This window comes from Sylvia atricapilla, chromosome 3 (genome assembly GCF_009819655.1).
Source record: "Sylvia atricapilla isolate bSylAtr1 chromosome 3, bSylAtr1.pri, whole genome shotgun sequence".
Classification (NCBI taxonomy): Eukaryota; Metazoa; Chordata; class Aves; order Passeriformes; family Sylviidae; genus Sylvia; species Sylvia atricapilla.
Window position 1 is genome coordinate 35,050,674 of NC_089142.1, and position 26,493 is coordinate 35,077,166.

Sequence of the window (26,493 nt, forward strand, 5' to 3'; positions counted from 1 at the left end):
CGTGAAATTAGTAATTAAGCAATTTCTAAACACTTGTGAAGAGGACTTGGGGAGCAAAGCTTTTTGTGCAGAGAAATGCACCTCAGTCCAGAGAAGACATTCGTGTATTTTACAAATAAAATGAACAGTTAATTGCTGTTATAAAGGCTGTATATGAAGTCATGAGAGATGCAGCACAACTAACACACAACATTTATTGAGTGTTAGACAGACTTACCGTAAGTCATCCAAACTCAGGCTACTTCTGCAACAACAGGCAAATAAATTACCTCAGAGCCCAGGAGGAAATAAAAATGAAACAAAACCAAAATAGCAAAAGAACCCAAACCAAACCAAATTTGACAAACCTATCCCAACAAAACTGCATAGGCTTTGACCATCACCATGGGTTAAGAACAGAGGTAGTACTTTTAAGATTTCCTGACCTAGAATCTTAAGAAAGTGAAATGTGAACGGTATCTGCACATCTCATCATCAGAATCCTGGCCTCTGAATTTAAAACATCAGTTACTGAAACTTTCAGGAGATTCAGCACAAGCAACCACCAATTAATGGAGAACAACTTTCATTCTTATGAAAGTTGTTCTTATGATAACTAGAGTTATCTCTAGTGCCAAATAGCCAGCTAACTTTTCCTATTACCTATGTTCAGATGTCATGTAGGAATCTAGTTTATTTGGCCAATATAATGAAAAGGCTGTGGACTTACTTCATGTAATACTACACACCCTCTCCCCCTCTGTATTATAATAGTGTATACATATATAATACAGTACAGTATTTGTATAAGGTATTGTAAGAGCCACTATTTAAAATTAAGGTCTCTTTTAAAAAAAAATTATTTTTCAGATTTTAAGAACTGTCATGTATTTTTGACATTCTACATAACCTGGTACATAGAATCAATTCCTCAGATATCAATCCAGTAATTCCAGTTGAGATGTTGAAATGAATTAACTACAAACACTGTCACCACACGCAGGATTTTAATTCATTGAAGCTACTGAATTCTGGACAAACTGATATGGAATAAAAAAAAATAAAATTTTAGATTTTGTTTTACAGAAGGGTCTGATTGTAAGACATCCTACACCATCTTTGGTTGTGTTAACTGTGAAACTGGAAATATATCTTACCAGGTTAGAAATGATGGTGACTGTTACACTGCAAAGAACCTTTCACAGATTTAATTCCATGGGTTTTACTTCTAACCACTCCCTGAAATTGTTAGTATCTATTCTATATGGTCCTTTCACTTGAAAAATGCCTTAATTTCATTGCTATTCCAATATGAGAAACCAGGATGTGTCTATTTCTATTTGTGGAAAAACAAGACAGACATACAGAAATCTGTATGTCAGAATATGTATGCTATCTGTATGACAATCCAGAAATCTGGGAATTTATACTATGCAACAGCTTTGCTTTTTTTGTTAGACTTCCAACACAGACTAGATTTAAGTAATGTAGTAAAGTATTATAAATACATAAATGTGAGAGAGGGAGAGGGAATTCTTCTTGTCTCTTCCACACTGTCCAAATTATGTTGACAGAACTGGAACTTCAAACATCAGTTATCATTGGCAACACACATTCAACATTAGGTAAAAAACATCACAGTAAAAACTGATGACAACCACAGCTAGTAATCAAGTTGTCAGAATACCCTCAGTGTGACTACTTTACACTCCAAAAACCCTGACATTGCCCACCTATTGCCTTAACAGTTTTCATAGCACATTATTTATCCTATCTGTCCACAAAGAGTTGTGATTTTTCTACACAGCTCAAAGAAGTGATTCAAACCAAAAATTACACAGATGTCACTTCTTCCTACCTTTCCACCTGTATTTTCTAGAAACTGTAATTTTCTTGTCTTGCAATAAGGGAAATGTTTCGACACATCACCCGCATGCATGTTCCACTGGGATTTCACACCTACTTCTTGATCTGATTTTTTAACCAGCAGTACCCATGCAGTACACACAGAGTACCCAATAGCAAAGCACATCAAAAATATGGGGAAGAAACCTCATCACTTTGCATGTAATTACTTTCAAGTGGAACTAATGCTAGAATAAGAAACAAAAGGCAGAACAAAATATATGGAATAACATCTGGAATAATTCTGTGAGAAACCTTGATTCTTTCCCCACCCCCTCAGCAGAGACTGTATGCAATTCTGCAGAAGAAAATTCCAAAGCAACAGGCAAACTACTTGCAAGACAGGACCTCTGTTTCATGGAAATAATCACCGAGGCACCACTTCTGGAGCACACAGTATATTGTTTTGTAAATCAGCATACATACTGAGGGCATTCAAATTTTTCTAAAATGTAAACCAGATATATTTTCAGTAATGCTATGGATGCTCTTTGATAATGTGCTGCAACAGCCTCCAAATAAAATTTATTTATTTTGTAGCCAGAGATGCATTTCAAAAACTTCAGGCAGAAATGGCCTGTAATTTGCCCTTTCTGGTTTCTAAAAGCAAAGCACTGAAGAGATGATCTACAAGTTTTCATATTTTAACTAGATTTAAGAAGCGTATGACAGGATACTTCTAAGGCCTGACATGAAAAATTTGGGGGAAGAAACCAGAAGGCAGATTTAAAGGTCTAGGTAAAACGCCATAGCCATCTTCAATAGAAGCTGAAGTGTGTTTAAGGTCACTCTACATGGAGTACTGTGAAGGAAAGGAATGCAGTTTGGGCTAGCTGCCTTCATTCCATGCCTCTTTGTTAAGAAACAGAAGCTTGCCAGCACCATTATGAGACAGCATTACACCAATACGCCAGTCCTGGATCTACAAAAAATATGTCACAATAGAGACATAATAAAGATGACAATCATGCCATTTTTGAAGAACAGGAGCAGGGAAGAAAGGTATGTGCCAGTAATAAAAATCTCACACTAGGCTGTGAAACAGGAGTTTGCTGTCAGGTGTAACTAATGAAAGCAGAAAAGGTTAAATGAATCCCTGTTACTCCTCTAGAAGAGGACAAGCATTAGAATTTTCCACAGTACTGTGGATCTTATTTCATACCAAGAAAGTAAGTCTATCCAAATTCAAGACTGTCTCACTGAAGTTTTCCTTCTTTTGGCAAGACCTTAAAAGAAATTCATTTGGGCTATTCTGTGACTGTTGGAGTCAACCAACATAAAGTGAAACACAAGAAGTTTTGAGACCTCAGGATTTATCAACCCAGTCCAAGCCCACAGTGGAAGATCACCCATCCCCACCATAGGAGAGGCTCTTCTCCTCCACAGGCCATAAGGAGCCTGAAGGTGGTCTCTAAGTATGTGGCCCAAGCACAGAAACAAGGCTTCTGAAGCTACATTTCTGCAATGGAGTTGGGGACAGAAAACACATGTGATCTAGGAGAAGTGGCAAACCTGCCTTGTCACAGTAAGAGGAGATCTCCGTCAAATAACCAGGTTGGTTTGACATAAGGTACATTGTACATATGCCTGTAACATCCCTGAAATGCAAGAAGACACAGCTTGGCAGCACTAAAATGGTATTACATATACACAGTCAATTAAATCACTACTTTATTTTCACATTATCTTATTCTCACTGCATTTTTTTCCCTGTCCTCTTCTCAAATGTTGAGGTCTAAATCACATTTTAAATTCTTTAATGTAAAATACTTAAAGAAAAGAGACATCTTGTATTATACTGCTTGCATCCTTAGTATGTAGTTTGTTCATTTAAAAACAAAAAAAGTAGAGCTAAAAATTTAGTCAAATTAATATCAGGCAATAACAAAATTCTTACAGTTTAATATTTTGATGCTCTTAATTAACAAACAAAGAAAACCACTTAAAACCTCTACCATACCTACCTGTTAAACTTTGAATTGCGCGTTGGTGACTCTGCTCCTCTTAAAAGGTGTCTGAAGTACTGTAGCAGACACAGAAGGTACCAAAGAAAACACTGGATTAGCTGAGGGAAAAGCTAGTGTGCAACAACATTGCAAAATTCAGGAAATGAGAACTGAAGGAAAAGCCAAACTGACCATAATCTAGCAGTTAGAATTTTAATCTGGAAAAGGACAGACCATACAATAATCAATACATGTGACTAGGACTACTTACTTAACCTTACATAATTATGAGATTAAAACCACAAAGCAGAAATAAAAATTAAATTAAGCACAAAAATCAATGTCTCTTCCTTGTTAAAAAATCAAGCATCTGAAGCATTATAGCTATCATGGGAGAAATGACCACCATAACCATTTTTGAGAAATGTTCTTTTTATTAATGCCAAGTAAGGCAAATACCCACTCCCAGGACAAATCAACATATTCTGCCTCAAATAAATGCAAGAACCTTATCACACAATCTGACTTACATATATAAACCTAAGAAAGGAACATGAATTCAGATTCACCCCTGTGATTAAAATGTGTCCTACTAGAAGGTCCTAGGCAGATAAAGTCAACCCAGTTCGAGAAATTCTTAAGGTGGCACTTAGAACCCAATCACACAAAAACCTTAAATACCTTGTAAATTCCTTTGAGTGATCTTATTGAAAAGAAGAACACCAGACTTTTACTGCTGGGATGCATAATGCTGAAAAGACCTAAATACGACTTTGGTATCTTTAAACACCATTATAATTTTAAAAGTAAATACAGAGATTGTGTTCTACATCTATCAGGCAGATTACTTTTGCACCGAACTTGTAATCATAAAAGAAGGGGTGGAGAGGATTTTGTAATAGCTGTGATAAACACAAACTGTTACATCAAAAAACAAAGCTTTTCTTTTATTCCATGATGATGTACTGGACTAGAATGAATTTTATTTCCTACTGAGAATGGTCCAGCTCTAGAACATCAACTGAACCAGAAAATGAAGCCATATTTTTCAGTTCTGCATACATGACTGTTGTAAAGTGTATCCTAAAAATACATAATCTCTCTTTTAAGACTACTCTTCAAGTTCTTCACACTCACCTCATCACTGTGACAGAACATAGGAGTAAAAACATTCTCCAGCAGAGAAAGGACATGCTCATAAGCTTCAAAAAGACATCGCATAGTTTGAAGTTTCACAACATCCATATATGGACCTTCAGCAACTATTCCAAAAAATATGTAAGTATGAATAGAGAGAGATGTGCATACAGGCATATAAAGTTCATGTTTTCTTTGGGCCAGAGTTTGTGATTATTTCGCAAGTTACTCTGAGTTTTACAAATAAAAAATAGAAATAAATTGACAAAACAAGGAATAAACACAATATAGCACAAGAATAATTTTTAAAACCAGCAAAAAAATGTTTGATGATGTTCAGCAAAATTTGTTTTCACTTTATTACCGAAAGCTGTTTAAATTCCAGTGTACGTTATTCCTTTTGAATTTGAACTTACTTCTTTGAATCTCTTCCACAATGAAAGGGTCAAATCTAATCTTGTCAATGCTTTCCTCCAAACAGTAAGTTTTGTAAATTTTCTGTACTTCCTCATGAAGAGACATCTTTTCAGTATCTGATAGCTCTGGTCTCAAAATTCGGTCATTGAATTCCTCTGAGAAGTAAAGGAAAGAAAAAAGCATTTCTTGATCAACTTGGCAAATAAATAACATCTTGAAGCACCCTATAACATCAACCCATTTTCCAGTAGGTAAGTAATTTGCAAAACTTCAAAATTAGAAGAAACATAAGAGATCTCAAAATCCTAGGTAATAAGGTAGCTGCCTTATTAACTATAATTCAAATTTGTTCATAGAGTTATTACTAAAAATATACTGCAATTAAAATAAATTATTCCTTATCACAGTAAGGATAAATCCATGAGGTTTTTCCTGGCATATGAATAATTTTTTTCTTCTTAAATTACCCAAATGCAAATTGTAGTTTTCCATTAAAATGGTTTCCATATCATCAAGTAATGTAAGTAAGCAATCATCAGCACACGTTTGTAATCTTACCCACAGTCAGACAGAACTGCAGCACATGGACAGCCCCTTCCTGTTTCAGGAAGTTCATAAATCGAAATAAAAGGTCTTGCTGATCTCTGATCTCCTTTAGCTCCAGTTTCAGTACCTGAGTAGGTTAAAAATGCAGTCAGTCAACTTTCAAACTTTCAGTGAGTATATAAATAATGCAAAGAGTTGTAGAACAAAATAAGCAGGTAAAGTAAAACACTTATTCAAAACAGGAAAGGAAGTAAATGTTGCCTTTGCTTACAGATGGTTTTTTATTTCTTGGCTCCGCAAATTTCTGAAGGAATGGAACCAATGAAGAAGTAGGCTCAGTTGCTATCTCAGGCTACAGAAAAAAATGACAACTGGGTAAGAAAGCTTCTTTCATGGGTGATCAAAATGCCACTGTTTTAACTATGTCAGTACTCACTGGGCTATCATCAATGAAGATCAGCAGTAAATGGTTGACAGTATCCTGCAAGAAACAAAACGCAACAAAAAAATTAATATTAAAAAAACTCAACAAAATAGATTGAAGTAATTTCAATACTATATAATAGTCAAGTTTAAACCTGAGTATTATAATACTTTTAAAAAAGCAAAACCTGGGAGTACATGGTTTGAGAATTGGCCTTCAACGTTCTCAAGTTTTTTACAAGAGAGGGAATTTCTGAAGAGACATGCACAGAAATATTCTTCACCCAGTCAAAGAAAGCCCTTCAAAGTATTTTTACTCCAAGTGCAGATCCAATGAACTACTAATACTTCCATACTACAGTACTTTCTGTTTGCAGCCAGGGGTTGCCTGCATAAGCACTGCAATTTTGCCTATTAAAATATGTGCATATATAAAAACAAGAGTGGAAGTGTTGCAGCTTCAGAAGTAAATGCCCCGACTTGCAGAATTAAAGGAAAAAAAATTATTTCAATACAGCTGCAAAAAAGATTGGTTTACTTAGACTGCTATAAAGATCCACAAAGTTGGAGTCCAAGTCATCAAGTCCTTTCTAAATGTAGCAATAGTAACTTGAAGACGTTTACACTAGCACAGCATTCTCCCATTTGACAGGATCTTTATTCCTCCATTGAAAAATACATTCTTAAGAGATCACACCAATACTGTTATTTTAGTCAGTGAGCTAATTTGTACGAAGAAACAAAACAAATGGCTGCAGGATTTCTTTTTCTTTATCTTATTTCTTTAGTCAAAATGCACAGCAAGTAAGTTATTGTGCATCATTTGTTTTACCACGACATACTTAGTAAGTAAACAGTAATTTTGAATAAATTAAGATTATTATTGTGCTCCAAAGTCTTACAGGGTCAGCTAAGAAATCCATCGAGGGAAGGAAAACAGAACCAGGGAGAATCTCTCTAATGAGAAGAGCCAGGGATCTGAAAAGAAAATAAAAGAAAGAAAATAAAAATCCAAAGCAATACTAGATTACATAAATTTCTAAATGAAGTTTCCAAAGCTGTCATATACTACTGGGAAATATTTTAGGATTTAATAATACCATAAGCATGCTATTTTAACAAATCCAAACAAAAGCATAAAGAAGGAGCTTGAAGGAAGATGACTTTGAAGTTCATTCTTTCACTTTCCAAAATTATTGTACTAAATAGTATGCAGACACTTTAAAAAATACTATTCTAAATGATTTATATACCTGCACTCTGTTGACTTCGGGGGCAAAATATAAGGAAAAAGAAGTTCAGTAAGTTTTCTTAAGTAGTGAAGTTCATCTCTTCGGCTTCTCAAAGCAACATGCAGTTCTGGTCCATATTCTTCTAAAGCAGCTTGCTGCAAAAATTCTGCACTTTTTACTGAAAGTAAAAAACAGCATTACAGAGTTGTTTCAGCTTTTTCTTACTGGTAAACAAAAGGCAATTGGTTTTCATTTGAGCTAAAAAATTAATGTTTCTAGTACACATACAACTGCCAAAGGGATAAAACGTTGAAAGTTTGCAAAAGAACCTTGGCTTACACTTTGAAGACTAGCTATGTAAAAATAAAACCTCATACTGAAATAAGAATTCCTTCACCAAACAATTGCAGTTTGCATGGTATCCAGAATGCTTTCCCATTTATCATTATATATAAATATCTATAAAATAATATAAACTTATATTTATATACCCAATTTTAAATACATATATAAACTAAATACAAATACTCAGTATCTGGATTCTCAGTAAAACTGCATCATGCAGAGTCTGCCTCTAATTGCCTTCTTCCTGACCTTCTTCATGATCTCCCATTTTTCTGGCTTAAAACACAATTTGAAATCAATGTAAACTTTTACTCAATCCTGTAGTATCTGTTTCCTGCTTAGAACACTCAAAAACAAACATGAAGGAGCATATATTTTAAACACAGGGTAAATCAAGCCAAAATCTGCAGGAGGATCTGCAAGAGGAACTGCCCCTTAAATTACAGCAAAATTGAAAAAATACCTCTTTATCAGATTAAAAACTATAGATATTAATTAGAAGCAACAATGTTATATTTCTTCAGATCATTTCAAAGGCAAGAACTGAGCTGTTATAAATCACACCTAGCTGAACAAGCAGCGTGGCTGAGCCTTGTGCCAACACCACCACCAGGCACAGTGAGGTACATAATACATTCCTCAGTTACCTTCACATCTAAAGCTTATTCCCAGCATATGAGAGAAGTCTGCTGGCTTGGCCTTCACAACCAAAACCCGCGAGTGGTATCAGCTCACAGAGGCGATGTAGGAATATACATCACCTGATAAATCTGCCTAGCTGGTGTCACTAAAAGCAGAGAGAAGGAATGCACTCTGTAGCAAGGACAGATAATTCATCATGGAGGTGTCTGTGCAAACAGGAATTACTAAAAGAGGTAAGGGTACAAGAGTAGGAGAAAAGGATATGCCTCCTAAAAGCAATTATTTAAAAAAGGATTAATAAAATAAGGAGAAAAGGCAAGGCTCAACTAGCAACCAAAGCAAAGTCCGAAAGCTGCCTCTGAACCATGTGTTGTGGTGGCTGCTTTAGCAATGTTTACTAGACAGTGCAACTAAAAGTCATTTTCAGCTGCTACTTCACATATCTGCCCTTAGGAAACAAGTCTTTTCCTTTAAAACACTGAGAAAAAATGGCTATATTTTCAATGCTGTACAGTACATTCCTTTACCGCTAAAGAAAAGTGTTTCCAGCTCCTTGGTAGAAATCAAAGGAAACCTGAAATTTGGCATAAACAGTACTGCAAGATTATCTACTATCTTGAAATTACTCTTGTGCCATGAAAGACATCCAACGTGATTACACTATGTCTCATTATTCATCTTAACCATTAACACTACTCACAGGACCAATGGCATGTATTTATGGATATCAGCAGACATTTGGAGGGAAAGAAGAAAAGTTCATGACTCCAGTTAAAGTAAACATCTACACTTAAAAGTTGAATGAAACCACATTTAGTAGATAAAACACTGTGGAACACAGCCAGTGAATAAAATAACAATAACAACAGCAAGTGTTTCCAAACATTTCTTCAATGTGAAGTTTAAGTGTAATTTTTACATTAGGCTTATGAAGATACCTTGGATAACAAATATGCTTCTGCTCAAAGTCTCTCCGCGGCTCACAAACATGAACTAACTTTTTAACATATTATAACTTCACTGATGCAGATTTGCAATCATCCTGTCTACAAGAGTTACAAGGTACAGTGCACAATGTACAAATCCTTTCACCTATAACTGCTCATCTGGAATATAAAGGAAAAACTTCAAGAAGCATTCCTAAATTATCTTGATTGCTCTGAACAGACAAAACCCATATTCCTGTTCACCCTTGTAGAGAGATAGAAATTTAGTGTTTTCATCGGAGGGCAATAAAATCAAAACCGAGAATACAAATATGTACTAAAACATTTTCTCTATTTGCCTTTGAAACCGCCGGAAGAAAAATACAAAAGGACCTCTTCTTCTTCAAAAAAGAGGCCATAAGGATAAAATGACAAAGGAATACAATCTCAAACATGCATAAAAGAATATTCATACTTGGCCCTTGAAACTGACAACATATTAAGTCTTGACATTACCTTTTTGCCTGGCCTTGGCTATTACTTCAATGTGTTTCATTGCTGCCTTAAGCATCTTCTTCGTTACAACCGTTGGAATGTCCACCTAAAGAATAATTTCAAAATAAAACCAAAACTGTTCTATTCCCCCTCCCCCCAAATTTATTACAGACAACCATCAAACGTAGTAATTTGCTTATATGTCCCAGTTTGAACCATAAAATGAACCATTAAGAAACAATCCAAAATTCTCTAGGTGAGCTGACAGTGTCCTCATTCTTCTGCCAAGGTATATAAAAACAGGTAGAACTAAATGCCATAAACAACACTGTTAACACGTTTATTGTCAACTCATTCCCATTATGATTTTTTCATTGCAATAAATATAGCAAGGCAATGTGACTTTCCAGTCACAGTATATGAAACCCAGCTCTATGGGAAGATTTGGCCACCAACAAAGGGATCAAGTATGCTCTGCTTCTAACACATGTGTGCCTTAACACTCTGCAATTGCGTTCACAAGGAGGAAAACCAAAGAAAAACCTTCCTCTACACACGCAGAAAAAATGTCAGCCCTCAGATGATGGCAGAACCAAAAGAGAATTTGAGTTACAGAGTCAAAAGACCCTTAGTGCCAAAAACATGTGATCATAAGCCAAACAAAAAACATGTATGATTTCATGTAGAATTGTATTAGGGTCTTACATTTCTATTTTCTTTGGTGGCTACAGAAATGGAAGTAGAACAATTCAGGCACAAATGACCTCGGGATGTCTTAGCATTGCTCCAAGCTGGCTCTGATTATGGTGCTCAGGGCTGTATCCAAGCTGGTGCTGAAAACCTCATGAGTTGAACACAGTCACCTCCTCCAGCCCCAACCATCTTGGTGGTCCTTTGGTTGAACTTGCTCCACTTTCTTGCTAAGAGGAGCCCAAAACAGGATTAGTGTCCTAGGTGCCATCCAAAGAGCATCCAGTAAGGCAGTTAATCACTTTCCTTGATTTTCTCTGTTCCTGTCACTACAGCCCAGGATGCTGATGGCGTTTTAAGCTGCCACTGATGGCTCATATTCAGCTCACAGCCTACTATGGGGCCAGGTACTTTGCAGCAAGCAGAGCTTCTCCCTGAAGCCAGTCACACCCCAGCCTGTACAGTTTCAAGAGATTCTTTATCAACTGCAGCAGTTTTCACAGAAACTCATTAGAAAGTGATTTACACTTTGCATACTCTTTATTTTAAACAAGAGATGCCTCAGAGACGCAAAAACATACACCTGTAAATGTTCAAAACCTAAGAATTCCGACCAAGTCTCCTTCCTAATGGAGGAATCCCTCCTCGATACAGCATCTTGCCAGACAAGGAAAGAGACAATGCAATTCCAAAGGCCACTGGAGCTGAGAGAAAAGTTGGTGTTTTTCATTCAATTGTACAAGGAGACTATTACATATTCCTGCACACTCCCCTATAATATTAGAGGTGTACAGCTATGACCTGACCTGGCCAGCCCCAACAAGCAAGTACAATTGATTGGAGTTGCCTAAAAGCAAGGCCAGCTCCTGTTTACAAGCACAAAAGGACAAGTTTCTACTTATCAATGAAAACCCTGTCTCCTGTGCCTAACATTCCAAAACTAATTTCTAGAAATTAAGAGTTCCCTGTGGCATGTAAGGACAGGGCAGTGTTTCTTCCTGCAGAGGTAACTCAAAGAGCAAGGCCAAGGAAATTGTTGTCAACACTGCAGTAGACACTGTGAACTTCTGTCAAAAACCTCAGCCAGATGCAGGGTTATCTATATCACAGCATACAAAGGTGTGGTATAACCATTCCCCTTCCCTTCAAAATCCGTAACTAATCCAGAAATGGCCACAGAAAGGAAAATCCAGATTTAAAGTATTTCAGCATACATTTAAGAGCTGACCGGCCTGAAGTGCTCGTAACTTCATTCAATAACCATGCTTCAACCTAGGCAGCTTTAAACAGAAAACAAAAGCGTTCTTTTCATTAAAGCAATTTGTAATTTTAAGTCTCAATTCAAAAGTAGGATATTCTTTGGCAAAAGAATTATAAAGATATAATCTAAACAAACAAAAAAATAGCCTGTGTTTTCTTACACAATTCTTCCTCAACTTAAACATTTTATCTCTACTACCTAGAACTATTGCTTTCAAGCATTTAATAATAAATCCAAAACAGAGTACAGCTGCTTGGCAAAGGTATACAACTATTTTATTTTTCAACTGATGATGATGAATTTTTCCTCAACATATGCGTTTCTGTGATGAACTTTATTTTGTAGGTCCCCTGACAGTGATTAATACTGGCATATGTCTTGAGTGTTTGTTGCATATATTTCCAACCCAGAGAACTGAAGATACTACATTTAAATCCTCACTGTCAAAGACAGAGATGGTAAATTAACTCTCTTTTCAAGATGCTGTAACTCACTTGAGACATCCCAATTAATGCCTTATTACACGATCAATACAGGAGACACGGTCATTTACTGAGTCAACAATGGATCCATGAACAATGCAACTAACACCAGCACATATTACAACTCTAAATTAAATTTTAAAACCTTGGTCTATATTTTCACTTTGAAGGTTACTCCACTTTTGCACCTCCATACAATGTCTGTGCTACATGGACACTTCCTAATCTTTCCTCATGTTCACTTTAAAAAGGAATGTGCCTGATTTAGAGTAAACAAGAAAGTCATCTGGATTTGATATGTAAGAAGGAGATAATCAAGCTGTTAATAAGTCATGACAGGGTACATGTCCAACTTGTAGCTCAGAAAATATTGCTGTTACTAAGGAGGGGGGAAAAAGACACAAATTTATGGTAGTGGCTCCAACAAAGAGGCCAGCACTGACTAATTCTGGAAACTGAGTTAGCAACCCTTTCTGCTTAGAACAGCCAGAAAGTTAGAAGCAGTTCCTGTGAAACAGGCCTGAAGCACTTTACCAGGAAAGAGTTGGCCTGTTATAAAAAGAGCACATACAAAAAAAGTATGTGCTAATAGATTAAACATAGCAAATAAAAACTTTAAACTTCAGCACTCAAAATGCTTCTGAAGAGCTGCATTAATATAAGAATCACATCTGTTTTAATTCTTACAGTAACCTGGTCACCTAATGACAATCTATTCTTTATAGACAATGTAAGGGCCTTATTTGCATTTTAAGACAAGCAAGTAGAAGCTATAACACAACTCAACATTTTGTAATAGGTCTTTTTCAGTAATTCTCAAAATGGTTTCCACTTGGATTAAGTCACCCAAAGACAGCTAAAAGATCACAAGGTTTTAATAAAGCCTTGCACTGTTGTAAAAATATATCCATTTGCAAGAATTGGGGAAATGTTTGAGTCACAAGGGACCTTTCACAGATCACTTATTTCAGGCAGAGACACCTTTCGCTATAACAGGTTGCTCAAAGCCATATCCAACACGATGCTGAACACTTCCAGTGATGCATCTTCAGAGATGGTTTACAACTAGGAAGGGGATAAGCTCCAGAAGGACGGGGTAGGTACCACAAAGAAGTAATTTAGATGGTTAGAAAAAACCTACAGTGTAAGGCTGACTTTGGAATCACAGTTAAAAAAAATTAAGAACTCACTAGAGATGGATATTAATTACTTCTAATGGAAAACCAACACTTTAGGTCCCCTTACCTTATGAATTCTCCGAACTAAGACAGATGCAAAAAACCGTAGTGTCCCTCTCAGTTCATCCACTGAGGACTCATCATCAGTAATATTTCTGCAGTGTTTCAAAGCATGGCATATGAGAAAACAGAATAAAATACGTTTCTATTAATCCAACCACAGTACCTTTGGCACTATTAAAACCATAAAAATAAGAATGTTCAACAGTGATACTTCAGCTGGAATAAACTGAAATGAAAGCTACCAGAGAGTCAGCAGTCTTGTATCTGAGGAAAATACACAGCATTCCCACAATGTCTGTAGGAATATCTTAAAATGTCTTAATATGTTTTTTACGAAAAACGTCAGGAAATTGCAATGATGTACCAATTCCTGCTCTCATATACTATCTGCATGATTTTGACTGAGTAAAATCTAACTTTGTTTCTACATATCAAAACACATCCCAACTCAATGGTATAAAGGGAACTGAAATTCTTTAAAGTGGCTTCTGCTTGGAAACAAAGAAGAATTGAAATAGATTTCCAAATCGATATGTCAAAATATCATCCAAACTTTTAATTTGGTTTACCAGTTTCCATCTGCTGCAATAAAATATATTCAGTGAAAAATCACAGTAAAAATAACTAAACATGATTCAGTAAGAAAAATACCTAACTCCTAACATGACTTTGTTTTGAAAACTGAATGAAAGCAGGAAATACACTAAGTCTTAGATGAAGAAACTGCAACTAAACTGAGCGGAAAAAGAGATCATGATGCCAGCATTCCACAAAACACACGCGAAAAACAAAAACCTACCAGTTATTAATACAAACTTCAGAGCATGACTAAATATATTAGTAGAACTGAAGCATAACAGCTGAATAATGACAAAACCAAGGAAGTTGCATCCAGTTTTACCTAATGATCTATATGCAAGAGCCATTACACTTTTTGGTGATAAATGAGTGTAGAAGTAGGAATATTACTTGCATTATAAAAGAATAAGACAAGCAAGACCAGGATATTTAAAAATCTTTTAAAAAAATTATGCATAAAACATTTTACATTATTCAACATCCAACTTTTAAAACAATTTCAGCCTGGGTTATAGAACATTCAAAGGCATGTTGATGATGAACAATCAGGTACAGATACTAGAGATACCAGTGACCTGAGAGTCAAAGTATGTAACTAATTGCAAGAAAAAAAACACCTCAAAGAAAGCAGCCTGGCACAAGAACTACAACCATCCTCCAACAGCTAATCACATGCAGATAAGAATGCTGTAGGGGAAAGTTTGGTTTAAGATCAGCAGCTGACATTTTATAAGCAATATGGTTAGAAAATACCCACACTGTCAAAGGGATTAGCATTGCCAAAGGATTAGCAAACAAACTGCATTACAGTATTACTAGCATTTGACAGATAACAAGATACATGAAGTAATTTGGACCAAGAAGTTGTTATTCTATTGACACTTGGAAAACCAGTATCTTGGCTAGCTCTACTTGGACAAGACTTTATGCCACATATTCTCACAACAGATTTGCAAAGACATTCTTTTAATCATCAGCAGACTGAATACTGGTAAAAAAAAACATCATGAACCTGTAAAATGTCAAATCTCCAGTGACACAAGGGAAAGTCCAAATAACCCTCTTGGAAACATTTTAAAAGCTGGCTGTATTTTCCCAGAACTTTAGGAATATTAATTGTAAACAGTTACAAAGTCTAATGTCTCAAGAGAGATACACCCAACTGCTATCACACGCAAAGTCTTACGGGATCCACTGATAAATGAAAATCATATACAAATAACAAAGTGATATTTTTCCTCTGTGTGTCAATTATTCTTACAAAACTTGGCTAACTCCTTTCAAAAAGATGCAGAAAATAAGTCACCATCTAATAAAAATGTAAAGCTATGGTTTGTAACTCAAGGAAAAAAATCTGAATTTTTCTTGCATTACTTGCATTTAAAATAGAAGCAACCTCATATGTGAAAACATTGCGTTCAGTCACCATCAAAGAAATGTTTTCATAGCAATTAATTACAAAAATATAGTAATTACTGAATTCTGTCCTAATCTGAGAGAACTGGAGTTGCACTACCATCAGTGACCAAAAAAATTTAGTAAGCACAGAGTGGCCCATTCAAACTCTAAACTCTATTTAAAATGAAGTTGGCATAAGCAAGATATTATATCGTTTTGCTGTACAACATAAGCAATAAACTCAGACCTGTGTTTTCTAGCTCTACAAACTTGGGATTACTTACAACTACGCCCTATTCTTCTCACGCAGTTGGGAAAAAAATCTTAGTATAACCAGAATAAATACTTTGAAAAATAAAAAACCAGAAATGCACATAGGTATAATGACCTATTTCAGTAGAGTTCACTGGATTTTAGGCGCTAATCCTCATTCTGCCAAAGTGGTCCAAATTTAGGACCTGCTTAAATTTTAACCTGCTAATAAAATATTAGAAATTCTTACACAGTTTATTAATGAATCAAACATAAGCTAGCTTTTATCTGCTTACAGCACTTTTATTCCTAAGCAAAAAATCTGTGATTTTATCTTGCAACACACCCTAAATATTAGAGTTCCCTGGCTTCTGAGATATATCCTGTAACACTAATGTCCAAGAAAGCATCAGCTGGCACAGCACATAAAGCAAAAACCCAAATTTAAAAAATAAAATAATAACAGTAATAATGGTAATAATAAAAATAGGTAGCTTCTGCACAAAATCCATTAATGTGAAAGGCAGGGCAGCTAGCATAAAGAATTATGCCCAAACTTTCGTTTGCAAAGGAACGTAGCCAACTGTTTTACCAGCCTATTTGTCAAGTAGGAATTGCCTGCTAGTGCTTACCCAGCCACATTGCTGAATAAGGACAGTGTGGATGCAGAGGCTCTGGGAAGAATTAACCTGAGTGAGGTTTATTTGCTCAGAAACAGGTAATGTGAGCTTTGTCAACACTACTAGGAAAAGTCAGAACTGACGTGGTCTACAAGCCAGCTCTCAAACTATGGCACATGGACACAGGACAACCCCTGCTGGAAACACCTGAATGTCTAGACTAAATAGGATCAGACTTGACATTACTAATGTTAAACTGAAACCAGTAAGCCTTTCAGGACCAAATTGTTTCCTGTAGAATTACTTGGACATCACAGCACTCACTGTAGGAGACTGAACTCCCAGTCTTTCAGGTTCACTGAAAGCTTGTTAGATTTGACCAGCACGGTGTGAATTTACGGAACTAGTTCAAAATCTGGAGGTGCAGCCATGCAGAACTTAAGACAGGGCAGGAACACATATACTGCTCACCAGAGGGCAAGATGGAGCAGAATGGAGGCTGGTTGGCTTCGTACCAAGTATATTTTACACTGCATTTCTGACTGTATAATATATATATATAGTGAATTATTATCCCTACCAGATGATGTATTCCAGGCTTCCACTGCCATGGGTGTCAGAGAAGTAGGTAACTAATTGGTGGAAGCCAAGTTTCCTTGTCAGGCCATAACAAAGACATTGAAGACACCTTCTACCAGCCAAGAAAAAACTCTTTTCCAATCATGCAATACACGACATGGTTGCCTTACATTTGTTACTTTATCAACATCCCAACAGAACATGCTCTAGTTTTCTGTATTTGAAAGTTTAAAATCTTGATGTTTCCAACTTGCATTCACAACACATGGTGCTAAAGCTCCCTCTGCTGTTTGCATCAGCAGTGAAGTTTTACACTTCAGCATGTTCAACACATGAAGTTAGAGGTGAGACACGCAGGTACTGGCCACAACCAGAAACTCAAGAGGCAAAAAAGTCTGAACAGCAAATTTTAAACCCCAGAGACAGAAAAAAAAATCCAAACAGAGTAAAAGTAAAAGAAAGCATATTTTTTTAAGGACAACTTGAACATTTCCATCCAATGAAAAAGTCAAATTCAGAATTAAGGCAAGAGGTTATTTTAACACATTAATGCCAGCATTATCAGTTAGAAATATTTTAATATCTACTTAAAAAGTACTGCAAAGCACTAATTAAAAAAGTACAAGGAAGAAAATCCAAAAGAAAAAAACACAGAAAAAATAATCACTCATAATCTTTTCTGTATTCACTATTTTCAAGTTATTTACACAGTACTATTCTATTCATTTCAACATAATCAATTCTTAAAAGCCAGAAAATTATGAGATGATCTCCAAGAAGTTGGCTATATGTATTCGAAATAAATTTTTCTTTAAAACCCTGCAAAGTTATTTACCTAATTTTTTAAAGCAATGTGACAGGTCAGTATGATTCTAATCTGCATGTAAATTTCAGAGATAGTGATGGGTTGAATTTTTACACAGGTACCAATCTGTGTTTACTTCCAAGGAAGAGTTACCACAAAATAAACATATAAAAAAAGACAATCTAACAGTGTTTTCAGGATGAAATCCAAATTTCAGAACCACCTCTATTATAACTAAACTATTAAAAGATCAGTTCTACTCTGCCAAGAGACAATAAAACAATGACTCGTAGCACTCAAAAATATGCTTTATCTTTCACTGAGGAAACAGAAATATTTATTTTCAGGTGACAACTTCTTAAACAGGGTGACAAAAATAATAACTTTTTGGTAAAGCTCATACCTGTACCATGGATAAATAAAGTTTTCCAGCACCAACTCAAGCACCTGTGCAGAACAAAAAGAACCATGTTACAAAATAAACAGTTTACTACAAATCCCTGTTAGAAGAGTTAACATCACAAACACCTTCCATAGGACATAACTCACACCTCATAAAACATAAAAATGTCTAAGTTGTGATCCTGTTGCTAGATTAACCACTTTGCATCATAATCAGTACTTTGGGCAAGTAACAGTAAAGTGATGGTTTCATCAGATATCAGCAAGAAACATCTGCCACAAGTGCTATCAGAAACATGACGCACAGTGCCGTGGCCACTGTCAGGCAAATGCTATAAAAAATGTAATCTTACCTTAAACAGTCCATCCCTAATTTTTCACATCAGTCCCTGTTCTTTTCTAATATAGCACGGAGTGTCCCACAGGCACAGTTACACAGTACACTTACACACACCTCCATCCTTTTTTACCCAAACCTCACCTTCAAGGTGGGACAGTCAACCCTGTATGCTCACCACTCTCAAAGAAAGCAAAGGAAGAGTCATAAAAAGCAGTTCCTATGAAAGCCATCTGTAACAAGGAAGGAGACAGAAGGATGAAGTTTTCTTAAGATTCCTCCACCTTCACTAGAGCCCCAAGATATTACTCACACTACCTTCTCCCACTGCAACCTATCCCTTAATTTGAATCAGTGTTTTAGAGACCAGTTTGTCCCCAACAGCACCAATGCTGATGAGGGGAGTAAGAGAGAATACATGTACTGCTATGAGAGGCTGCTCTGATATGCTCTGTAGAAGGAAAGTTTTTTCAAAGCCACGGTGTACAAAGAAAAATGTGAAGCCTGTTTGAAAGGAAAGCTGAATGTAACAGCTGATATATAAGTGTCATTCAAGAGAGTAAGTGTTACTCTTCTTAAAAGATCTGCTGCTGCACTCATTCACACAGTATGCACTGCAGGAATTCGAGACTTACTAAATTTATACTATCTTTAAGGCACTACATGCCTCTGCTCCTCTCATGATTACAAAAGCGTATTCAATAAAAGACACACATGGCCTTTTTAATTCTTCTCAACTCTTCAGGCCTGCACAGCTCATGAATACTCTTTCTCTGTCTTCACTAGTAAGAATATCACCTTCTTAGGCTTGGTAAGATCCTTCCTCTTTTCCAGTTGTTCCACTTCAGTGATTTTCTTCCTCTTCCTCTGAAGAGATGTTCTGCAGCTTGGGATAACTTTAGATGTCTGTGTTACGGACCACAAAAAGTCATCAATGTCTTTTCTCCTGCCTTTATGCGCTACAGCAGTAATAGATCTCAAAACTGTAATGCCATCATGTGCTAATGGTGGATGGGTAAGCTAAATGTTGTATCATGTTGTTCTGTGTCATCCCCACCCCCCCTTCTTATATTTCCATTTACAAGCAAGGTGGAAAGGTGAGGGAAATGGCAACAGATGCTTCAATTCCCAGTCTAGAAAAGATTAAGGAATCCAGAGAACCTTCTATGGAAGTTAATCTTCAGACAATAGAAAGGAGATCATATCCAGCTCCAGTCAACAACCACAGGCCATTAGCCTAAAGAGCAGTCTATTTGAGTACTTAAAGCAATTTTGCCTGATGCCTTCCATAGCACTGCCACTACATGAGCTACCAATTTACTCCAAAGAAACCTCAGTCTCAGGAACTGTGACATTATTTTTGTTCACGTGGAGTTTCTAACAAAATAAACCTCTTTCAAGGCTCAAAGTGCACTCTACAGAAGTGTCTTACAGAAAGCTTGCAAAAAATCCATCTGTCTATCAAAGGAGCCCTTTTCCTTCTTCCTCCACTTTTACTCCATGCCTCCCTATCAGGAGCAACAGCAGGAGAGTATCTTCTGTTTGGAGTGGGAAGTGCACTTGCACAGCCTTCAAGTACGGGACACTGTATTCAAAGGGAATACAATGAACTCCTCTTGAAACAGCTTTCTTCATTTATGACTACTACTTTTAAATTGAGAGCCTGTCTATCAAGCCTTCTGTGAATGTGCCACTACAAAGTCAGATCATAGATGCTAACATAATTTTTTGGCCCTCCTTCCTCTATAGTCCTATATAGAGGCCTCTGAAGGCATTAGAAGAATTATTTCCAACAGTGAGAGTTCTGATCGTTACTGCTGCCTAAGCAAAACACACATGGTTCTGAGATTCATCTTCCCATGGTTATTAAATAAGCAAGAAAAGTAAAAAAAGTGCAAGTCTTGATGACTCTTCCCACTTAAAAGTGGAAGACAAAGTCTCCTTCAGATTCATCCCATGTTGTAGTAACTGAGTGTCAGCTGAACCATTTTACAGACTTGCCAGTGTTACTCTTCCACAGCCAAGCTGTAATAGCAACCTTTATGGTACTGCTTCCACAGAACACTGCAGATAATCCCACTAGACAAAGACACGGAGACAGCATGCACAGAGACAACTAACTCAAAATGCACTTTTCACTGGAGTCCACTTATCATTGGTCAAGATAACAGGAGGAAAGACACATTCTACTAGGACTCAGGTTATCAGTGTGGCCCTAATACAAAATGTGTAGACATAGAAAGCAGCCCCTACTTGCAAATTAATTAAACCCATGGCATGGCAGAGGCAGTTAAGTATGATGGTCCATTCCACCAAGGTGCTGTACAGAAGTTAAAGCAGAGCTACTGTATGAAATCATCCCTACTGCAAAAATAGAAGCACTCAAGAAGTAATAAGCCCTTGACTGCCACTAACTGGATTTCAAGGCATACAGTCCCTACTGTTTTCTCTTGAACCGTACCAGCATTCAAGACTGTCAGTGCAATTCTGCTGTACAGAAAAAAATCTGCCACATCATCCACTGCACTTTTGCAAGGCACTGGGGAAGCAGAACATGTGTACCCACTTCCATTCTAGCAACAGCAAAAATATTATTCAGGCTCAATTGCCCACACTTCACACACGCCAATAAAGGAGATGGGATATCTCAAAGAATGACAGCTAATGATAAGCCATTTCCTTGTCTGTAAAGTATTATTCTCCAGTTTTAAATACCAATGATGAGTCATTTCATTTAAAGCCTACTTATTTTTTCAAGCATTTTGCAAAATGACTGGTTTTACTATGCGTGGGTAGTTCTGAATTGGAAAGAGATTACGAGTGTAAAACCAAATGCAGCAGGTAGCAATATAAGGAGCAGCTGAATTAAAAAAAAAAAAATAAATTCCAGCATGCACTGCAACATTGCAGGCTAGTCAGTCTTTGCTGCTGAGACAAGCTTTTTGGGGACTGCCACACAACTGACCCCAATTGTCAGGAGGAGGAACTGTAGAGACGAGTGATGACTGAGTAGCAGGTCAGAAATATGAGGCCCCATTAGAAAAGAAATGAGCAACGATTTGATAGATAAACCACAAAAACAATTACAAAGCCTTAAACGACAGTACAACCTGGAAGCTGAGGCCGCTTCCTAGAAATAGAACAAGCTATTACAATAAGAAAGCATACAGTGCACTGTGCTACTACAAGACTTCAGGACCTCCAAAGAGTACATTCAGGCAGTAACTGTTTTCTTGTCATGCATTTGTCTATTCCTTGCTTTTAGAAAACCAAAAAAAATATTCTAGTCCCATAACTGAGTCAAGAATCTAAGAAGAATTAAAAAAACCCAAAACCTGAGATCAAAGCACAGCAGCACCTTGATCCAGTGAGACATTTTTTTCTCAATGCTGATCAAGAGTAGCTGAGCAGCTTTCCACAAATTTGACTTGCAATTGTCCCTCACAGAGCGAAAGTGAGATTGTAGAGAAAAAGATTAATTCATTAACAGAACAACAGAATTAAACTCTCCATTAAACAATCTGTAGCACCTGGATTATACACAATGTAAAATTGACCAACAAATACCATGTCCTAATACAAAAAGAAAGAAAACACTGAAGAAACAAACATAATGCAAAATGGATTAGAAACTGGAAATAAAATTATACTTAGGTCACTGGATTGCTTTTGTGGAAGATACAGCCCAAATCATAAAATATTGATGGATGCATGGTTGACACAGTTTAGAGTTTAACTACAACCACAAACATAAATGTGGGGAGGAATGTTCAGGCACAGGTTTGTTATTCTTCTAAACCATACACAGCAGCTGAATAGACTAAAACAAGGCTGCAAAAGATCAAGAGTTTGCAAAGTGAGACACATTATCATCACAATCCAAAAAAGAAAAAGCCATACTTGTGAGGAAACTTTGGATTTCTTCTGATTTGAGTGTGTATTAAATTGTTCTGAAAGTACTTGAAAACACAAGCTAAAAGGATATTTTGAACACCTGGTTCAAATTAGAAACATTTGGAAATGAGACTATTGCCAAAATTCTTCAAGATGCAAAAAAAAACCCTAGAAAAATTAAAACCTAGAAAAATTAAAACATAATCAAAAAATTCCAAAATTATTCCACGTATTTGAAGAAACTGCTTTTTAGAAACAGGCTGCACTCAGCACGCCTTTAGAATCTAATTAACCTTAATTCAGTTCACACTGTATCAGCTTCTCTCTAATGTATGACTAACCCACAAAAGAAAATAAGAGCAGTGTCTCCTTCCAACCTGAAGCAGGCTATCCAATTCCAGGCCAGCATTACACGCTGCATCCTCAGAGCAGATGCTCAAGAGGAATATGATGTGGGCAGAACCCCTTGCTACTCTTTTAAACCAGTAGAGAAGAGCTGCAATGAGGAACCATGCAATGAGATTTCTCAAACCAAATAGTATCTGTCCAACACAGCTAAAAAAGGTGGCTCAGACTACTTCTTTGGGTCCATCGAGGAGGGTGACCCTGGCTTGCGGCCCTGGGAAGATCCTGAACTCAAGCCTGGTTCTTTCCTCTAGTTAAGCACACAAAGGAGGTAAAGGAATGAGAAGCATGGGCATGGATACACAAAACACCGTCTGCAGTGCTAAATAAAGCAGGCCGGGGACAGGCCACTGAAGTGAAAAGTAACAGCAAAGAAAAGGTCACTATTTTGGTAAAAGCAGAACTACAGCAATCACATACAAAACACCAAGAAGATAACTATGGTATCTACTTATATCACTTACAAAGAGATACTACAAAGAACCTTTTCAGCATCAAATTCTCATTTAAGTAAACAAGAAAATTTCCCGTTCTTCAGCATTTACAACATCCTTTGGTAGACTGCCACAGATATTTTCTGTCCTAAACCCTAAAAATACTAAATGCATAGAAGCATTTATTTTACATTCTACTATTAAAGCAAGAGTCTATTGAAATTCTATTCAGTAATATTGTCATTTTAACACAATTAAACTTATTTTAATAAGTGTTTACTTCTGAAATCACAGAAGAATTAATCACTTCATTCAACTAGACGAAGTCAACAAGTAGTTATCTGTTCTTTTTTACAAACATTCCTCAGCTGTCCCTGCCTTCCTTAAGGTTATCATTCTCCTCCCACTCCTGCAGTGGGCTATCCCTGGGACAACATCTCACAGAGCTGAATTGAAGCAATAGCTTATACCACAGACACTGAAGGCTTTGACTTCATACACCATGTTGTTAATTGCAAGAACTGACACACAAAAATCCTCTCACTTCTGCCATGCCAGTTGTTCATTCTCCTACCACACAACTCCAGAGCTGGAATTCTAAATAAATTAATATATTAATCTATATATGTGCTTGTGTATTTTCCTAGCTTCAAAAAACACAAAGCTTATCTGTTTAGCTCTCAATACATTCCATCAATTACTAATCAAGGAAATAAACAAAAAAACAAGCCAAATGAAAAATGAGAAAAAAAAAGCCCAAAAAAGAGCTCCAAACAGCTCTTTTTAAAAACAAAACAAACCAAAAAAGATTAGAACAAAACAAAATTCCTGACTTACAGTCTTACTAAAAAAGATAGATATGCTATTCTTCAAGTACATTCAGCAATTTCCTTTTTTAGACAGATTTTTGTTACAGCTTTGTCTGATGATTTTAAATGGATTAATGGAATGGTTTGGGTTGGAAGGAACCTTAAAGATCATCTAGTTCCAAACCCCCTGCCATGGGAAGGGACACCTTCCACTTAGCCAGGTTGCTCCATCCCACCTCACCTTAAATACCTCCAGGGATAGGGCAACCAAAAGTTCTCTAGGCAACCTGTTCCAGTTGCTCACAGTAAAGAATTTCTTCTTAATATCTAACCTAAACCTACTCTATCAATTTGAATCCATTCTCCCTGGTCTTCTCCCATGCTCTTTTCATGTTTCTTGTAGGCTCCCCACCATCAAATTATCATCTTCATTACAGAACTTTTGTAGTTGGAGCAAACGATCAACTTCAAGAAACCCTCAACTTCAAGAAACTAAGCAGGCTAAAATCTGTAACTTTTTAAGACTCAGACATGTTCAATTGTAACTGTTCTTTTTATCATTCTTCCCAATTTACACAGACATTTCTTCTGTGTTCTAGGTGCACTGCTACACAAGCAGTCCACGTTTAAAAGCAGGCAACCTTGGCTCCTTGCCCTGAGCAAACACCCATTTGATTTGACTTTTACTTGAACAAGTTAAAACACCTGCAAGGTACATCTGAACCATCTGCTGAACCAGCAGCAAAAAAGTTTCATAGACATGTAACAAAACCCCACAGACTTTTAACATACTAAAGAAACAATGCACCAATTACCTCCGAAAGTGATGCATCAACCTTGGAAGGCACTTTCAGATCCAGCCATGGCTGATAGTTTTCCAAAAGCAAAGTAGGTCTGTAGGAGAGCACGGAGAAGTTTATGTAACAATGTGCAACTGACAACTTCCAAAGGTGATGTGTAAAATGGCAGCACTACAAAGCTTACCAGTGTATGTAATTTACCTGTGCCTCTTGCATTTGACTTTGCCACATACAGCACAACTGTGGCCATGGGGGAACAGCTCCGGCAATTCCAACTGCTAAGAAATTTGGACAAGTTTACATTCTCCAAAATGATGACTCCATTAATATACCAATATGTTTGTGAATTTCCTTCTAGAGCATACTACTACAGAGAACTGAATAAAGACAAACTTGTTCTTCCAGAAGGAAAACAAGGTAACAAGGCATGGTATGAAAAGCAACTGAATCAAGAAGAAAAATCGCTTCCACTGAAACAAGTGAGAGGACGCAGATATCCTTTCACATCTTCACACACCTTCCTATACATTATTCAGTCTAGTAACAGAGCAGACGGTTTCTGTGCCTTACTCATAGCCTTGAACTATCGTAACTATACTTCTTTAGCCCTGTGAAATTCTACACTGAATGGTTTTCAGTTAGAAAAGAGCAATTTGCTTTGACAGTATTTTTTATTTGAAGTGCAGTACTGCTTAGAGAATTTTGATTACAGCGAGCAAAGACGACTCACCACTAGCTTGCCAAAAGGAGGGCGTCTTTAGAAAAGAAAAAGCCCCATTAATGGAGCAGAGAAAACCACAATTTCTCCAATCTGTCTACTACTCAAATTGTCAAAATGTACAATGAGGGAAGCAGGAAACAGCATCCATGGACACTCCAACAACCGACCTTGCAGGCATCCGTGGATTTGATGGGATTATGAAGAAACACTTGAAGAAGTCTTAATCATCACCTATTTGCCACAAAACACCTGCCAGTAGGATTGTATGAGCTGTACAGACGAACAATATTTCTGAAAGCAGCTAGGATTAGACAAGAATTGCTACTCCATATAAATTCTTACCATATTTAAAGAAAGCACAAGACTCTTGACAGCCATATTTACCTTGGGTTTATATTTTATTGAGAACAGAATATTGGGCAGGAGGGAGTCCGGTCCCAAGGAACAGTAGAAGGTGACGACCCCAGCCACGAACGACCAGAAGATCATCAGAACATGGAGATACCTTACAGACACACAGGGAAGGAAAAGGCGCCGCGTGAGCAGGCGCCGCCCGCGCCCGGCTCCCCGCCCGCCCGAAGGAGGAAGATTACCGGTTGAGGAGGAGGGTGGCGGTGCCCAGCCCCAGGAGGAGGCAGCAGGACAGCGGGTACTGCCGGCAGGTCTCCCGCAGCCCCTCGGCGCCCCGCAGCCGCCGCAGCAGCCGCCGCCCGGCCGCCCGCACGCCCCCCATGGCGGCCCTGGCCGGGCCGGAGGCGGCGCCGCTTCCGCTGCCGGCGCCCGCTGATGGC

General features: G+C 37.2%; 1 protein-coding gene across 9 annotated transcripts in view; it reads right to left on the reverse strand.

Annotated features, from left to right (window-relative positions):
* Window positions 1–26,493, reverse strand: part of SNX14 (sorting nexin 14) — a 146,393-nt gene that overhangs the window by 18,984 nt on the left and 100,916 nt on the right. For 3 of the 9 annotated variants that reach the window (XM_066315105.1, XM_066315102.1, XM_066315109.1), the window contains exons 1-16: window positions 26,296–26,457; window positions 26,087–26,207; window positions 25,183–25,259; window positions 24,997–25,075; window positions 18,304–18,347; window positions 13,672–13,759; window positions 10,015–10,099; window positions 7,607–7,763; window positions 7,256–7,331; window positions 6,367–6,411; window positions 6,202–6,282; window positions 5,943–6,057; window positions 5,384–5,539; window positions 4,968–5,092; window positions 3,849–3,907; window positions 218–244 (exon numbers count right to left, since the gene is read on the reverse strand). In XM_066315105.1, the coding sequence (XP_066171202.1) occupies window positions 218–244; window positions 3,849–3,907; window positions 4,968–5,092; window positions 5,384–5,539; window positions 5,943–6,057; window positions 6,202–6,282; window positions 6,367–6,411; window positions 7,256–7,331; window positions 7,607–7,763; window positions 10,015–10,099; window positions 13,672–13,759; window positions 18,304–18,347; window positions 24,997–25,075; window positions 25,183–25,259; window positions 26,087–26,207; window positions 26,296–26,435 (1,475 nt within the window). In that variant the 5' untranslated portion in view covers window positions 26,436–26,457. Of the gene's footprint in view, window positions 1–217; window positions 245–3,848; window positions 3,908–4,967; window positions 5,093–5,383; window positions 5,540–5,942; window positions 6,058–6,201; window positions 6,283–6,366; window positions 6,412–7,255; window positions 7,332–7,606; window positions 7,764–10,014; window positions 10,100–13,671; window positions 13,760–18,303; window positions 18,348–24,996; window positions 25,076–25,182; window positions 25,260–26,086; window positions 26,208–26,295; window positions 26,458–26,493 lie in introns of those variants that run through there. The other 6 variants (XM_066315106.1, XM_066315103.1, XM_066315107.1 and 3 more) reach the window with 4 other exon arrangements.